The 17,195-nt window shown below is 39.6% G+C and overlaps 1 protein-coding gene across 1 annotated transcript in view; it reads right to left on the bottom strand.

Moving 5' to 3' along the window:
• Positions 1-2,055: 2,055 nt before the first annotated feature.
• Positions 2,056-17,195, bottom strand: part of usp53a (ubiquitin specific peptidase 53a) — a 31,196-nt gene continuing 16,056 nt past the window's right edge. Inside the window, exons 9-17 of the mRNA XM_088347733.1 lie at positions 16,738-16,887; positions 15,428-15,590; positions 14,965-15,114; positions 13,819-13,959; positions 11,640-12,411; positions 9,982-10,040; positions 6,014-6,068; positions 4,437-5,083; positions 2,056-2,718 (exon numbers count right to left, since the gene is read on the bottom strand). Of these exons, the coding sequence (XP_088203859.1) occupies positions 2,639-2,718; positions 4,437-5,083; positions 6,014-6,068; positions 9,982-10,040; positions 11,640-12,411; positions 13,819-13,959; positions 14,965-15,114; positions 15,428-15,590; positions 16,738-16,887 (2,217 nt within the window). The 3' untranslated portion in view covers positions 2,056-2,638. The remainder of the gene's footprint in view (positions 2,719-4,436; positions 5,084-6,013; positions 6,069-9,981; positions 10,041-11,639; positions 12,412-13,818; positions 13,960-14,964; positions 15,115-15,427; positions 15,591-16,737; positions 16,888-17,195) is intronic.

Genomic DNA, 17,195 nt, shown 5'->3' with positions numbered 1-17,195 from the left:
TTTGTTATTTCTTTTATTTTGTTGTGCTTCTCTTTTTCAATGTTTGCCCTCTTTTTCTCTTTGAGCCTTTTTATACTGGACAACTTTAAAGTCAAGCAACTCAATATCCGAGAAATCCGAAAATATTATATTAAAAATATTTTCTCTATCGATGCAAAAACAAATAAACCAAATACAAAAAATAACTTTTCAGTTGAAATAAAAGCTGATTGTGAAACACATCATTCTGAAAAACGTAAATTTATATATTTGCATATCTAAAAAAAGGATAATATACAGAGTTATTGTAACTTCCTTTACTGTGTCTACAAGAAAACAGCAATTTGCAGAAATCTACTGTGACATTAGGGAGATATTTTCATTGAAATTAAACTGTTAAATGGTCTGCATTTATATAGCACTTTAAGTCAATTAAGACTTCCCAAAGCGCTTTACAATGTGCTTCACACTTAAGCATTCACACACACACACACTAATAGCGGCCATGCAGCCACACCTGCTTATTGGGGGCATCAGGGATTCAGTGTCTTGCCCAAGCAAAATTAACAGTGATATAACACAAGTTGTAAAAAAATGATTCATTTAGTCTAAACTGTTGTTATATTAGAATAGACATGTTTTTATTCATATACTGTACATATTAAGAAGTGTTTGTTTTCAATGATTCACGGTGAAAGGAAATTTGTCTAGTTTACAATCCCCTCCCAAAATATATTATTGTATACAGCCCAAACCTCAGCTAGGTTATTTTATAGCATGCTGCCCATCAATGCCGAGGTCCAGATAGACTCTGAAGAGCTAGATCTGGATCCTAGGGCTCACAAGAGCTCTTTTCTTCATTTGTATGTTCATTCAGCCAGGTAACCCTGAGGTTGTTGCTGGCCAGTAACTGATGGTTTAGGGTGGTGTGATACCTTGTGATACCTAGGGAGAACATGCAAACTGCACAGGAAAGACCTCAAAACTCAACTCAACCGCCCGCATAGGGAAATCTCTATTCTGTCAAGCGCTGAGTGGAGCCTACTGCGCAATAGAATGAATAGGATACACTCCGCTACAGTTTACAGTCAAGGCCTGCAAATGACTGGCAACCAGTTCCGGGTGTCCCCTGCCCACTGCCCGAAGACAGTTGGGATGGGCTACAGCACCCCCGTGACCCTACTGAGGATGAGTGGTGCAGATAATAGATGGATGGATGGTTGGATGGATCTTTGGGTTGAAAAGGTTCCCAACCCCTCAGCTAGATGATGTTATACAGCAAAAAAACAATTGTGACTAGATGATCAATGTTCTGTATCAGAATCAGAATCAGGTCCTAATATTTGTGCCCTCCCATGCATTTGATATGCCCACCCTGAGACTGATGTCTGGTCACAGCCCTGCTCACTACATCTACAAGTTTGTTTCTTTACAAGTCTTGAAGGCATTTAAAACATAAAAATGACCTGATATTTGTGCTATTGACACGGTGAGCTCCATTAACATTTTACGTGTATTGAGTATTTGTTTGGGGATAAAAGAGTGTAATTTATTATATTATTGTCCTATTATACACTGAATGTTTTATACACAGGGTTGGGTAGGGTTACTTTAACTTGATTACTTTCAATTACTTTTGGATTACTCCAATACCAAATACGCTAATAAAAGACAAAAGAAACTAAATATGAATAAAATGACTATTTTGTGCAGGCTTGGGGAGTAACGGAATACATGGAACGGCAAAAATGATGTTGGCAAGCTGTTTGGATTTATTTTCATTTTGTTTCTGTCGCATTTTATGTTAGTTTTGCCGGAGATCAAAGCGATCAAAGCCAGGAGAGAAAGCTTACCACGTGTTTTGAGTCATAATTTTATAACCCTACCCAAACCTGTTTATATAGCACTTTGAGTGGCAATTTATTGCCTGAAAAGTGCTTTACAAATCAATTTGAATTGCGTTTGGGTGTAATTGCGTGCACTTAACAGCAGGTGGCAGCAAAACTATATAAAAGCGTGAAAAAAATGCAAGCTGGCTTATTGATGCACACAGTAATGAGGAAAAAAGCACCGACGTGCTTAATTAAAACTCTTTATTTGACTCAACAAGTGGCGATCGATACAAATGAAATTAAACCTCTGGAATTAAAAAATAAAATTACAAATTACAGCAGATTCAAATACATCTTTGGCACTAAAAAAAATACAAAAAGGCACCACGGACAAGTTTTGAGCATGTTTCTATGACTACCAAGAACAGACCGCTTGTTTTTAAAAAAAGAAAAAAAAAATCCGGAACGTAGTTAAGAGTGTTATTCAGTGCGAAGACATGTTATATGCAGCAAATAAGCATTAACTACCCGTCTTTCTGACTGCCATTTATTAAAAAACGCAAAAGTGATCACACCAGATTTCACAGCCATCCAAAATGTTGCAGTACGTAGTGTGGGTGTACCCATTTACATTCGGATCCCTGGGATCCATTAACGTACCAAAAAGCTTGCTCAGTAGTCGATACAGATGATAATTCGTCTCCCCGTACCTTGTGCAAATTTCATTTTTGTTCTTAGGAGCAATCTGCCCGGCTGTCACACTCTCATTCCAGACATTCACCAGGAGCGATGCATAGTGATTTGTTTGGGGGGGGGTTATCAGTCATCTAGAGGAAACCGTGCTCGTCCAGTCCTTTTGGGGTCACAGGGTTCCACTTTGCAACAGCCTTTGTGGAAGTAAAACCGCCTATGAAGAGAGCAGAATTAGAGGAGAACATTGCAGTGATGAGTACATGCAGACATATATTTGACCGCCCGCTCCAAAAAAAAACTTCTTTAAGTTTGCTTTATTTACCATACTTTCCGGACTGTAACCCGCACCTGACTATAAGCCGCACACAATTCGATTTTCAAGGGAAAATATTTTCTACATACATAACCAGCACCTGACTAAATAGATAGTGAGATATAAATAAATAAATAAATAGAGATATTTATGAAGAAAGACGGTACACTGAAAGAGTTTTGAGCAAATTTACCTTCTTTATTGGCAAGTTAAATTGCTTTTAACTTGAAAACTGTGCAATAATTTTATTTTGCATTTCCCATGATGAGGTTCAGTGTATGCTAGTTTTATTCATGTACAAAGTGTATGTTAAATTGCAATGGTGTTTATTGGCAGATGTGACTTGTGCCTTCCTTGACAGTAACATTCATTAAAAAAAATAATAATAAATAAATAAATAAAAAACACACACACACACACACACACACACACACACACACACACACACACACACACACACACACACACACACATTAACAATCCCCTGTGTATGATACAATAATGAAAGATCAAACCTTCAAGATGTGGCCCAACAGCCTTGACTTTGTGTATGGCGAGAGGATTCTTTTGAGTATTATATGTTATAAGAGTCCTTAGCTGTATAATTGCAGGTCGAAAATTATGTTTATTTAGTGATTTACCTTTTGTGGGGAAAGATTATATTTTCTTGTTTCGATTTTGAATAAGTCTTTCCTGCGAGGCAAAAAAATGGAATAGGAGTAAGCACTTAAAAGCTTCAGCTACTGCCTTTAAGGCACACGTTTATGTATTATATCATTGTATTGTACAGCTGTTTTTGTGTGCAAATATTTTGTTGTTTCTTATTGTTATTTTAAACTGGGCCTAAATAAAAAAAAACACAAACAAAACATGAAAACCTACCAGGTCACTTAAAACAAGGACAAACAGGCTCACAGAGAGTTTACTCCCCAGGGCCAGCACCACCCTAAACAAGCACGCAAAATTGTGACTTGCACGACTACTTGCACTTCTTTTCATTGCATTATTGTAACAAAGCACAATTCTTTCATTGCACCATTATTGTAAATTGGAGTGGTCTCTCAGCACTAAGCTCTAAAAAAAAGATGATTTTGCCTTTTGCTAAAGCTAAAGCAGCCCTCTGAGACACTCCTTGTGATTAAGGGCTATACAAATAAATATGGCTTGACTTGACTTTTATCCTGAGAGTCTTTCATCTTTTTTTCTATTTTAAGTCTTCATAAGTTGTTTACCCTGGAGTGCGTTGTCTAATCTTGTTGCATACAATGTTTCGCCACATCGATATTAATGAGAATAAGGACAATTCTCTTAAATTCCGGACTACAAGCTATTAGTTTTTCCTAGATTTTAAAAACTGCGGCTCAAATGTGTCCCATTTCTTTTTACTCCACAAAGCGGATGGCTGCAGGGGTGGCTGCGGCGACTTCGAACCTTAAATTAGTTTTTTTTTATGCCCGTTTAAGCTGGCACCTTAAGCTGCAGAGCACCTTTGATTTCGTAATCAAAGTTGAGTTTCTTCCTTAAATTTGCGCAAGTGGCTTTTAATCAGGTGCGTTCTGTAGTCCAGAATTCACGGTAAATTCAGGCAAACACAAAACAACATTTGGTCTTTCTGTTACCTGGTTGCGGCTGATCGACGGGGGGTTCCGATGGCCCTGCGTTTGATGCGGAAAGTCCTTTGGCGTCGCCGTCGCTTTCCCCCGAAGACACGTGCTCTTCCGCTCGCAGGTATAAGGCGGGCCGTTTGTAGAATTTAGCCCGATATGTGTCCGTCATGCAGTTATCCACAGAGAAATACGTAGTGGGCAGGGCCAAATCGGGGGAATCGGCGTCATCCCGGCCGGGGTATCTTTCTTCGTTCTCGCTGACAGACAGTTCGTTGCGGTCTTGGTCCGAGGACTTGCTGGAGCTTGCGTCGGACGACGGCCTGCGTTCGGCAGGCGTCTCGATCCAGCGGATCAGGGTGTTGTGCGAAAGTGCTTGCGTGGTGCTGTTGGGTCTTCGGGACGGTATTTCTGGAGGTTCTGACAGGTCAGCAGGGATCCCACTGAAGGGTTTAGGGGGCAGCGGGGGAGGTGGGGAGACATCATCGAAGGTCTCGTGTTCAGACGAAGCCCCGGCGAGGTCATCTGAGCTGATCCACTCAGAACTGCTCGTCTTGGTCAAGTAAGGCGGAACCGGGCTCACCGGACTATCGATGTCTTCCTTTTCGCTGTCCAGCCCGTTGTGTTGTAAGACTCCAGGGGTGTATCGAAAGGCTCTTTTTCTTGAACAAAAAAAAGGGTGTCTCATTTAAGCTTTGAGTTGGGGGATATTTCCAATTCGTGGATGCATCGCAATTCTAACGTGAACAAATACATAACAAATTTTGATTATTGATTATTTTAAAGAAACCCTTTATTTTTATCATGCGCTCTGTCGCCACCCAATGAGTGCAGTTTACACAGCAAAAAAAGCCACCCAGCCCAACAAAAATGCACTGTGCCAATCCTCGTTCACAGCACTATAGGATTAGGGGAAATGGATCACGGTCGTACAAGTGCAGTTCACTTTTTAGTGGACTAGCGGACAGAATGGCAAAAAAAAAGCTGCGGGCCTAGAAAAAAAAATGCACTCGGGCAGTCACTGCAATATGAAAATAATATTAATATTAGCATCCATCCATCCATCCATTATCTGTACCGCTTATCCTCAGTAGGGTCGCGGGGGTGCTGGAGCCCATCCCAGCCATCTTCGGGCAGTGGGCAGGGGACACCCTGAACTGGTTACTAGCCAGTCGCAGGGCACAGAGGGACAGACAATTCGCTCACTCATTCACACCTAGGGACAATTTGGACCGGCCAATCAACCTGACATGCATGTTTTTGGAATGTGGGAGAAAACTGGAGTGAAATTGGCGATAATCGATTACCAAGTTTTAGGTGAACAAAACAGAAAAAAGGACTCTGCCTGCCCCCTGCTTGCAGCAGTAAGCGATCGGGGGTAACGGATCATAAAATCGTTTTCAATCCAGTAAGCCCACAAAGTACAAAGTAGCGAGGGATTACAGGGTAACCGTCAGCGAATCATGATGCACCCAAAAGATTCACACCCCCGGTAATATTTTCACAATTTAGTCCTTCTCCTTGAATACTAAACAAATGGTGAGGTACCAAATGATTCCTACTCCTAATGAATTGCAAAGAAATGAATTCACCTTTGTAACGGTTTGTTGGAGTCATGCAGATCTAGCGACCTCATGCCTTGTTGACCTGGAGGGAAAATGGACAAAACCCACCAATGTTAGTTCCAGCACCAAACGGTCGGAAATAAAGCTGGCCGACATCTGTCACAGTTCTACCTTGGAAAAGGGACAATGTGCTGATGTTTTTGATGTGTTATCTAACTGGGGTCAGAGCCGAGAAGAAGTAAGAAAGCGCTCCAAAATACACAATTTCAGATAGCTTCATCCTCTGTATGAAAAAAAAATACTGTGTTCTTTTACAAAAACTCTCTCCCCCCCAAAATATTTTGTTTTGTCATTTATGTTCAAAAGAATCCCCGGAAGACAAACACCCTTTGTAAATGGATAAAACTGAATATTTGAAACCAATTAGTATAGAATAACTCCAAACTAGTGTGGTCAAAAAAAAAAAAAAATCCAGTCAAATTAATTTGTATAGCCCTTAATCACAAAAGTTTCAAAGGGCTGCAGGAGGCCTCAATAAAACATCCCCTGATGTGCAACCAAATCAAGTTAAGTCAAAATATTGGTTTCAATCATCAGTAACATCGGTTACTAGCTATCAATGAAACTCAACTGTCTCCCGAGTGGAAACAATTGACGTTATATCAAAAAATCCGCTAATAAATCAAGCAAGGCTCGTTTTGATATTGACAATGTTGTTTTTTTTTCTTGGTTATTTATGACGCATTAGTGCCATATGTTGGACACTTGCAGTAACAAAAGGTTTGGGGTACAGTTTCGTCTAAAAAACACTTTCGACTACTTTTGCTACTGTGAAAACATTTGAAAAATCAGAAAATTGTCTTAATACATTTTGAAATATTTTCAATATTTACCAGCTCTGCTTTCTCTTGCGTCTTGAAAAAAATATATATATATCCTTAAAATCAGAAATCGTGTTAGTGGAATTATTCTCCACCAGGATTGGGGGAAAAAAATTGCTTTAAGTGAGCAAAACCCTCAAACATTTGTTAGGTAAGATAAAGCGACCGTGTGTATTATTTAGTGCCTCCGAGTGATAAAGAAACACTTCATTCATAAAAAAAAATAATAATTCAAAATAATAAGTACAAATACATGAACTATCAAAAAAACATACATTTGTTAAAATGATTGAAGGTCGAGTAACAAGCATTTCTATAACATCACATGAGTCTACTATGTACCACTAATTTTCGCTTGAAAGACTACACCATTCAGTGACACCTAGCGGGCAATAATTAAACACGGTCCCATTAAAATAACCACAAAAATAGGTTACATGCTTAAAAAAACCTCAGTAAAATGAATTCGGGGTTTGTATCAGATTAATGTCATCTAAAAACACACATTTTTAAAAGGTGTCTTATTCAAACCGCAAAAAGTAATTTTGTTAACAACAAAACAAATAATTAGGTCATCACGGTGTGAAAAACAACCACAAACAATTTGGTCATTTCATACTAAATTGCACCCCACTAACCTTCGTAAAAAGTCGACTTGTTAAAAACAAAATAAACCTTCAGAAAACTCTTTTGTGCAAGATAAGACTAAAGATGCGGTCGTTTTGTACAAAGCAACAAAATCACATTGATCAAGTATCTGATGCTTGAAGGGATTTTAAATAAGAATTTTTAATTTCTTTCCAATGCTCATTATTTAAGATGGTGGATCCCCAACTACGGCCAGATATGGCCTGAGACCGCCAGCCTCCACATTTGGTCCGGCCCCCTGAACGATACGAGAGACTATTTTTATTTTTTATTTTCATATAACCTATTTATTCATGTATAACGCACATATTTTACCTAGAAATAACAAAGTCTGGATGCTCATTTTTGGTTGTAATGGGATTAGAGCATCAAACTTACCACTGGACTACGAGTGATACAGATATTATGTGAGAAGGCATTAGGTTTTATCTCATCATCACACAATCTTCAGTCAAGGTACCAGAGACACATTTTAATTTCAAAGTGCATTTAACATATTACAATGACAATAACTTTGTACCCAACAACGTTTTGATTCGAATAGAGGAAAATCTTTGAATTAATTGTCATTGTAATCGTGTGAAACCAAAATTACATTAACATTCGTTTCTGGTACCATGATTAAAAGTACTGTGATAATATGATCAAATCTACAGATTTTTCATAAGCCATTTATCTATACCACTAGTGGTTTAGAACTCTGGCAACTGAGATGAATGTGGACCTATTAAGACATGGTACAAGAGAAAGTTTACGTTACATGGACATTTTTCTGCCTGAAGAAGCCAGATAGTGTGGATTGGATATCATTTCATAAATATTGCCATTTTTTTATTTTCTGGCTTAGGTTATGTGAAGAATCCAGAGAGGGTTATTTTGTATTTAATTAATAGTGTTATTTATTTCTTTATTTTGTTCTGTGAATAATCCACATGGGTTATTTTATTCTGGCTTTCTGGAAAACAAGACATTTTTATATTTAGGCACTCAAGCAATGGTCACTCTTTTTCCATTACATTTGACCTCGGCCCTTCATCAGAGAAGGAAAAAGTTATGAAGCCCACACAAAAAAAAGTTTGGGGACCCCTGATTTAAATACTTAAAAGATATTCATTAGAATGGCCGCTGCAGAGTCAGCATCTTGCTTATTTTTTTGTCTCATCATTAGATTGCAGGTGGCCATTACATCACCCAGTCGGAGAAGGGTGAGTTTGATCGGCGAGAACAGCTGACAGAAAGGACAAGGTGAAGGGTGTAAGTGACCAAATGCGATGCATGAGCATGCTCATTGCTCATGATAATATACATTGAAAAACTTAAAATGCAATACAGTCAGTTTTTGATGGTGTTTATAAATATCCTAATAATTAAAATAAATACATAATAAAAATTGCAAGTAAAGAAAATGTGTCCGGACGAAAAAGGCTGACGGGAAGCATGTGGTCCACTGGCTACAGTTTGGTCACCCATGTGATAGTTGTTGGCGTCTGTGGTTAACATTCTGCCTCTTTTAATCTCATTCCAATTTCTCTTTCAGTTTTAGAATATAGGCCCTTATCTCCGATTAACATTTCCCCCAAGGAAGGAACGCGGACTAGCAAACCGGGGTGAAAATTCATATATGCTAAACCACCACCTCAGCTCCACAATCCAATGAACATATCAACTGAAGCGCATGAATGCACCAATCAGATAGACGCACATAAATAAAATAGAGACATAAACACAAGATGGGGTGGGGGGGCCTCATTTCCACACCTAGAGTAGCCATAATTGAAACTCGGCCTCGGCCTGCAATCTCAAGGACGGACTCTGAGGCAAAAAGCGAGGCAAGAGAATCCATTACATTGGGCCCGTGGGTTCAAACTCATTCCGGCGATATTTGTGTCACGCATGCGGTTCAAGTGCAAGTGGGATCGCTAATGATCTTTTTTTTTTCTTCTCGATCGCTGGAGCGGCCGAGGATGATTTAGCAGCTATCGTGGCATCAAGAGTCTTCCCTATACCATTACCCGAGCAGAGGTGTCCTGTTTTGCCTTGTCCGAACTCCCAGCTGCCATTTTTTTTGTTTCCCACTAATGGAAAGTAGCTGGGGGGAAGTTGATTTGTGTGAGCTAAAAGGTGACGAGGCTACCGTATGGAACAATCCATCAGTCAATTTTCTATACTGTGTGTTGACCTACAGTTAGGTCAGCAGTCAGCTGGATCTAATGATCAAACTCTTTTTTCCATCCGTGCTTCATTTTTTAAGCTGGCTGTTACCTGGCATGGAATACCCCTGCTGCACAGATTGGTGGCTCCTTGCAAGCTTGCTCACTCATCAACATCGTCATTCTCTTCTTATTGAAAATTACGTCAGTGTTCCAGTTATCGTATTTGCATGCTCAAATTTTTACTAATGAAGAGAAAATGAAGCTTTTCTCTCTATCATTATAACACATGAGGAGGGAAAAAAATGTGACTTACCAGTAAAAAAGGGAGCTTGGGTTATGTGATCATTACTCCCCCTTGGAGGAAAAATATCCCTAAAAAGAAAATAATGTATGGTTAAATGTTTGTATCGTAAAATGCTCAGGTTTTTACGCTAAAATGTTACGCAATGCTATGCTTCAGATTATCAGATGGAACCATGATGTATTACTTGCACATATATATATATATATATATAACTATAGTTTAAAGGGGTATTGTCTAATAATACACATTACATGGTTAAAAAAAAATTAAAAAACATTGATTCGAATAACAATCAAAAATACATGAAGCTTCATAAAAGGATGTGCATTTTTTAAACAGTTGTAGGTCAACAAATTTGTATTTGTTTGACATAAAATGAGGCTCACTAGAGAAAACAGACATGGTTCTCCGCCATCTTTATGCTAAGGGTACAAAAAATACTCTTGAAAGGCTGGGCAAAATAATAAGAAAAATAGTGTGTTTTGGTCATTTTGAGAATCCGTAGTTTGCAATCTTTCTTATTCTTTGTAGCACCAGTTTTCAGACGCACTACACAATACAGGAACACTTTGTGGTCACAGTGCCCCCTTTGAATAAAAAAACTGCCATTTATTTTATGCATTCATTTGAATTATGGGAGCAATGTAAGTATGAAAAGTTATTTACTGCATAGTTGTTTTGTAACTACTTAAAAGGAAAGTGCTCATTCCAACTGGTACAGTAATCCCTTGCGGTATTGCAGTACTTTTCTTTATTTTGAAAATTTTAATTGTGGATTGTCTTCTGTATTCTGATTGGCTAAGCTGTCTCCCCACACCTTTACTGCCTGTGTTTGCCCTGTGTGCCAATGACGTTTTGGTCTGAGTTGTACACGTACACCAAAAAAGCTTGACAAACCTACATTACATATGCACAAATCTTTTTTAATTTCAAGTTTCTCCGAGAGCCATCATGTCAACAAAACGCTCTGGACCCAAAAAAGCACCAGCAGCCAGGCCCAAAATTAAGTTGCACTTTTTGACTTGCTAAACTTGCTCTTAAGCTTTTATGCGACTCTTTGTTGTTCCTTAGTGGCTCCCTGGCGCTTTTTCAAAAATATTTGATAATGGAAACATTAATGGTTTCTGTAGGAACACAAACAAGACACATTTTCAACATTTTTCAATGAATATAGATAGACACAGTATGTGCTTCTTCCCTTTTAAGGCTTATACAGGGCTTAACATTTTTTGCGGTTCCAGAAATCATTTTATTTTTTGGCCAATATGGCTTTCACCATTATGGGTTACCTATCTCTGCCTAAGGAAAGTAGATTTCCCATGTCTCCATGATGGTGACAAAGTATCATGTGACGTAAATACGTTCTGTCCTGAAATCAAAAGATATATTTTGAAATTATGATTTGACAGTAGAGTATTTAAAAAATAAAATAAAAAGGTTTATAAAGTACAGTTCTTATTATGTTAAACAAATGCTTGAGCTTGTAAATAGGGGTTTCACTTGGGTTTCAATGTATAATACAATATTTAATAAATAAATAAAAGGTTTCTACTTTGCAGGTTTTGACTATTGCAAGACATTTTTGGAACGCAACCGCCACGAAAAACGAGGGATTGCTGTACTGTTGGAGGAACAGGCGGAATGAAAACGTCACTACATTTATTCACCGGGTCAGATGCAGCTCAGGTATGGGCCGTGATTCTTTGTGAGGGAAGTTCTCCACAACAGGCGAGTCCAGATTTGCCGAGCTATTGCTAAGTCTGTCGCTGCTTTCGTAGCCCGATTCTGTTCGCTGGATCTTCCAGTTGTCGCCGTAGATTTTAAGGGTGGCTGTGCCCTTCTGCCTGTCCTTGTCCCCGTAGCCACCCCGGCCAAGTGACTCAAGCGAGCTGCGGCTGCTGCCGTTTTCCTGCCTCTGATCGTCCTCGTAAATAGTCATGAGGTTTTTGGGCTTACGTTCTTCCTGGCCTCCCCATGCCAGCTCCCAGTCCCGGTCCCGAGTGGGTGACTTACTGCGCGGCCATCTTCTCGGGTTTATCTGCGGCCGCTCTGTAAGGTCCGTCTCACTGTCCCTACTCAAGACGCTGTCCACATTGAGCACCTCTCGCATGGGCTTCCAGAAACGACCGGACCGGCTGTGACTGTTGCCCGCCATTTCGGGACGCCCGCGGGATTCCTGACTGCTGTCTGTTTCATAACCGTTGGTGTCTGGTTTCCTGCTGTAGTGAGTGTTCCTCACCACGGGCATGCTAGGTAACACTTGAACCCTTGAGGCGGAGTGGAGTGGCTCGCGAGAAGGCCTGTGGTTCAGGTGAGGAGGGCGGTCGTTCCGCGTGGGGCCTTTACCCTGGCTGCTGTACAGATGTGTTGCCAAGTGCTGCTTGAAACCGTTTTCTGGCGGGGAGCTAGAGCGGGAGTAGATGCGGTCTTGACCAGGATCTGTGTGGGAATAAAACACTTATTGTTAAAGCACGATATACTGGCTTGTTTAAGTGCATGAGTGTTAAACTCATTTTAGCTGAGGGGCCAAATGGTAGAAAAAAAAACCTCAGGGGGTTTGGACTAATAAATGATGGCATAGAAAGTGTGTCTTAGCTGTAGGATCTTTTTTGATTATGATTAGGGTGTGTTAGATTCTATTATAAAACAATTTGTTAATCGTTTCTTACCTAATTTTTTTCTTTCTTTCACTACAATTCAATCTCTTTTAGTGCTCATCAATCGTGCAAAAAAATCAAAACACCAGTTAAATTCATTTACACTTCAGTATATATATATATCAGGAAAACTTGTGCAAACTGAAATGTGTCACATAAAACATACAAACACCATTTTAAGAACATATAATTGAAAGGTTTTAAAATATTTTCCTGCTCTTTATTTTTTAGCAAAGTTTTTAATCAAATTTGGCAGATCCACCTTTAGATTTTATGTCTATTATGGAGAGGATCTAAAGCTTATATAAACTTCTGCAGAGGCCCCAAGGTGCTTTTCTTTGAGTTTGTATATTTCAATGTTGGCACCAACTAAAAATTTTCCCTGGGAATAATATAGTTTGGTAGCAAATGTTGCAGTTAAGAGAAACATTCACCAACCACACGTTAGTGCAATTGTATTGCCTTAAACAGACTACTATTTTGAGTCGAATAGCACCAGGATGGGTTTCTTCAACAATCTCTTGTTGATTAATGGTAGTCAGCAAATACAGATACAAGTGGGTGCTTTGGTGGACATATTTAATCCTGCAGGTCATTGTTTGACGTAATGTGGCTCATGTGTCTCTTGTGCTTCTCTCAGCATTGTCTAACGGGTCAATTAATTCTGTTGGTGGGCCTGTGCCATATGTTTGACAGCCTTGTTTTAGAACTTATACAAGTGTGCGACATTAAGAGCCGAAAAGCATATCAGGTTTTTACACCTACGATGTGACAAAGAACACAGCAGGGTGTTCAGGGAAAAACCAGGAAAGGCTTAAAGGACACAAAAAGGTGTTGATTAAGGACAATGGGTATCCTATTTCTGTTTTTTTTCTAATATATAATTCAACTTAATTAGTTTTTCTCCATGACTCAGTAATTTCAAACAGTGAGATCTATGTTCATTGTATTTTCCTTGCTGTGAACAGTAGAATCAGAAAATTCAGACTCAGAGAGCGCGGAATGAAAAAAAGCTCAGACAAACGTCAGCAGTTAATCCCCTTTCCGACACATCGCACCCTGACTGGCGCTTACGTAATACCGATAGAACGGCACACCAGGGCTCCTTTCTTATGTCATAAAAGCAGGGCAATTCTGCACTTGCGTGTTTAATATGCGGCATCGCATGTACAGGCTACACGTGACCCACCTCTGTAGCGGGATTCTGATCGCCGCTGACCGCTTCGATCTGAGTCTCTTCCCACTGGAGCTGCCTCACCGCCGGCCCGCTGCACAACTTCCCTGAAAAGCTCTCGGAATTGTCGCTTGGCATCGCTGGCGCCAATTTTCACTATCAAACACAAAATTAAAAAAACAGACTTATCAGTGTTCCCGTTATGTGATTTGTTTTTCCCCCTATAGGTCAGGGGTGTCAAACATACGGCGTGCAGGCTGGATTGGGCCTGTCAACAGATTTAATCTGGCCAGTGGGACAAATTTGAGGGAAGCACAAGAGAAAAATGAGCTGCATCACATCAATGACCTGCAGCTTTAAATATGTCCACTTGACATTGCCGAAGCTAGGCGCCACTCTCAAAGCAAACCACTCACTGTAGCTGTATTTGCTGACTACCATTTATCAACCAGAAAACTTTTTAGGAAACATCCATTCCGATTTTATTTATATTTATGATAGAAGTCAGACACGCTGTTTGCAGCAATACGATCGCACTCCCAAGTGATGCGTGGCTGTCTCTTAACCACAACATTTTCTCCTAAACCACACATTTTTTTTCCCAATGATTGGATATAATATATTAAAAAAAATACAAAGTATGAAAAAAAGAGAACACCTTGCTGGCTTAGCAGAAGAATAGAATGCATATGAAATCTCACAGTGAAGTTCCCAAATTGACGTAAACACATTCATAAAAACGACAAATAAAAAGCAGAAAAATACATTTAAATTATTTGCCCTTAAGTTAGTGCTTGTGTGCCATTTTTATCACTTTTCAGTTTGCATTAGTTTCTCTGGGTCAAATAAACTGCAGTGAAAATGAATCAAATTGTTTCAATTTTTCCCTTTTTTACCAATGCAGTAAACTAATACTACAAGATATTAAATCTCAGCGAAAGAAAAAATATTCAGGAAGAAAAAGTTTCATAATATAATCTTACAACCTTTAATCATATGCATAATGAAATGGGAGTCTATCAAAGATCCACAACCCTACAGCTAGGGCACACTTTTTATGCCATTAATTTGCAAATCAGACCCCCTACAGCCCCAGAGATAAGGTAAGTTCGACACCCTTGCTTTCGGTTGTAAATGTTCCAATTCATTCTTTTACTGTACCTGGTCCCCTTCCTCCACTTGTTTGGGCATTGCCACGGCTTAAGGTGGAAGAGGTTTTCTGATTTGAGGAGGATTGAAGACCCAGTAGAGCATTCAGATTCTCCTTGGTCAGTTCCAGCTTCTTAGGGAATGGAAGCGGTGATGTAACACCTGTGCAGGGCAGAATAAAAATATCCCATCTGTTTCAACTACAAGCAGTTATGACCATGATACATTAGTTTTGTCACTCGCCCCATAGGGCCAGCAGCCACATTGGACCTGGGCTACGGCCAACATGGAGGGTTTTGAGGAAGATATTTAAACAGGGATAAAACCACCCCGAGCACACAAATCCCGGGGTGTATAATCCAGAAGCGAGAGGCTGCTGTCGCTCTCCCTCACTGCTGCACGATCCGCTTAACGTGCATGCAAATAGTATTTTCCAGTTTAATATATTCGCCTCTTAGCGTGCTGTATGACTTGCCTTCTCCATTTTCAAGGTTCTTGTATTGGGTTTGGCTCAGGTTCTGCTGTGACGCATCCTCTGCCGTTATGGCACTGCCATTTGGGTTGGCGTAAAAGAGCAGAAGAGGTTGGAAGTGACCTTTAATACATTTGCTGACCACATCTTTCCACCTAGAGCCGACCTAATGTAAGAACGAGAGAAAAGCCTGTGATTGTTATCCATTCGACACAGCCCTTTATAAAAATGAAATTAAACCTGTGAGCTCAAGCAGGGATTTGAAAAAAGCCAAATTAATCTGAAAATAAAATGAAGGTGAACAACACACCAAAGTTATATTGGCCAGAGTGAAAAACAATAAGTGCACCGTCATAATGTGCCACTGTAGAGACACCACAAAGACAAGCTGTGGGCTAACAGATGCTAGTGCATTTTTTGATTAAAGAAATTAAGATTATAGTGGATATATGGGGGAGGGCAGTATGATGGATGAAAAAAAGAGAAATCAAGAAAACAAAAAACAGAGAGGCCCTGTATAAAATGTCTTATCTCACTTAGATTTTTAGAGAAAAAATCACAACTAGCACAATTATAATTTGAAAACAGCCAAATTTAAATGAAAGAAGGTAGTTTATGAAAAACAAGAGGGGGCTCAGTTCTAGACCTAAAGTATTACATTTGGCTTGACTCAGTGCAGCCTGCAAACAAAGATGTGACACGAGTCCAATAAATTAGTTTTCTATTGTTCTGCATTCTGTATGGCCCAACTACTGCAACAAATCAAAAGTGGATTGGAGGATAAGAAACGGATTGGTTGACTCTTCAATGGTCTAGGCAGTTCGGGGTAGAGAGTGATTTATGTGGTACTTATCGAGCGATGAAATGAAAGTGATTGAGACAAGAGGCTGAGCCCACTCTTATCTATTGCTCGATGGTTAGCAGTGAAGGGAAAGAGGAGAAGTCTTGGTAGCCAAATGAGTGACATTCCTTACAAAAGTGTCTTGCCGTGCAAAGTTATAACTTAAAACGATTGCTTCATAAAGCAGATGTTAACCTAACTTTAAAAAAAACAGTAATATGCTAAAAAATATGTGAGCGCCATTGTTCAACTTTAAAGGCTCTGCAATATCTATGGAAAATATGGCACAAATCCAAATTAGGATTGCGAGGACTTGGCAGGAACCTAACCCCTGCTCTGTTCGACTCAAAGTGGACATAAAATTGCAGGCATCCATCTATGGCACGTGGCTTGGTTTTAATTCTACAAAAAACGAGAGCACTGCAGAATGTAGTTTGGGTTTTGCGACTGTACGAATGAGTGCTTCGATCACCTCTTTTACAGTGGCGTCATCAAAGAAGACCCACTTGGAAGACTTGGTGTGGTAGGCAAAGGCACAGTAGTGGCGGCTGGAGTAGCAGATCATCCCGACGAGTAGCAGCTCACCCTTTTTGGCGTGCTCGTCGGTCACCCTGTAGAAAAGCTGCACACATAATATCGACTGCTTTAAATCACGACCAGAAAAAAAGACAGGCAGTAAACCCAGTAAATTGGCACAAACTCCCAACAAGGAAATCAGGACTTTGGAAAATAAAGTTAATTCAACTGTTTGCTACTCAATGCTGTAATTCAACTCGTGCAGTGCATTATTTTGACTATTATATATCACTGTTACTTGTTATTTTGACATTTATGCACAGTCTACATCATGGTTAAATATTGGCCAACAATGGGGATGTTCTTCGATTTTCACACCTTTTGACGGATCTGCTTTTGTAACCAACGAGATTT

The sequence above is a fragment of the Urocampus carinirostris genome, chromosome 11 (assembly GCF_059441175.1).
Source record: "Urocampus carinirostris isolate Australia breed hairy pipefish chromosome 11, RoL_Ucar_1.0, whole genome shotgun sequence".
Lineage (NCBI taxonomy): Eukaryota > Metazoa > Chordata > Actinopteri > Syngnathiformes > Syngnathidae > Urocampus > Urocampus carinirostris.
Note: the sequence above shows the minus strand (reverse complement) of the source record. Positions and strands in the feature narration are given on the sequence as shown.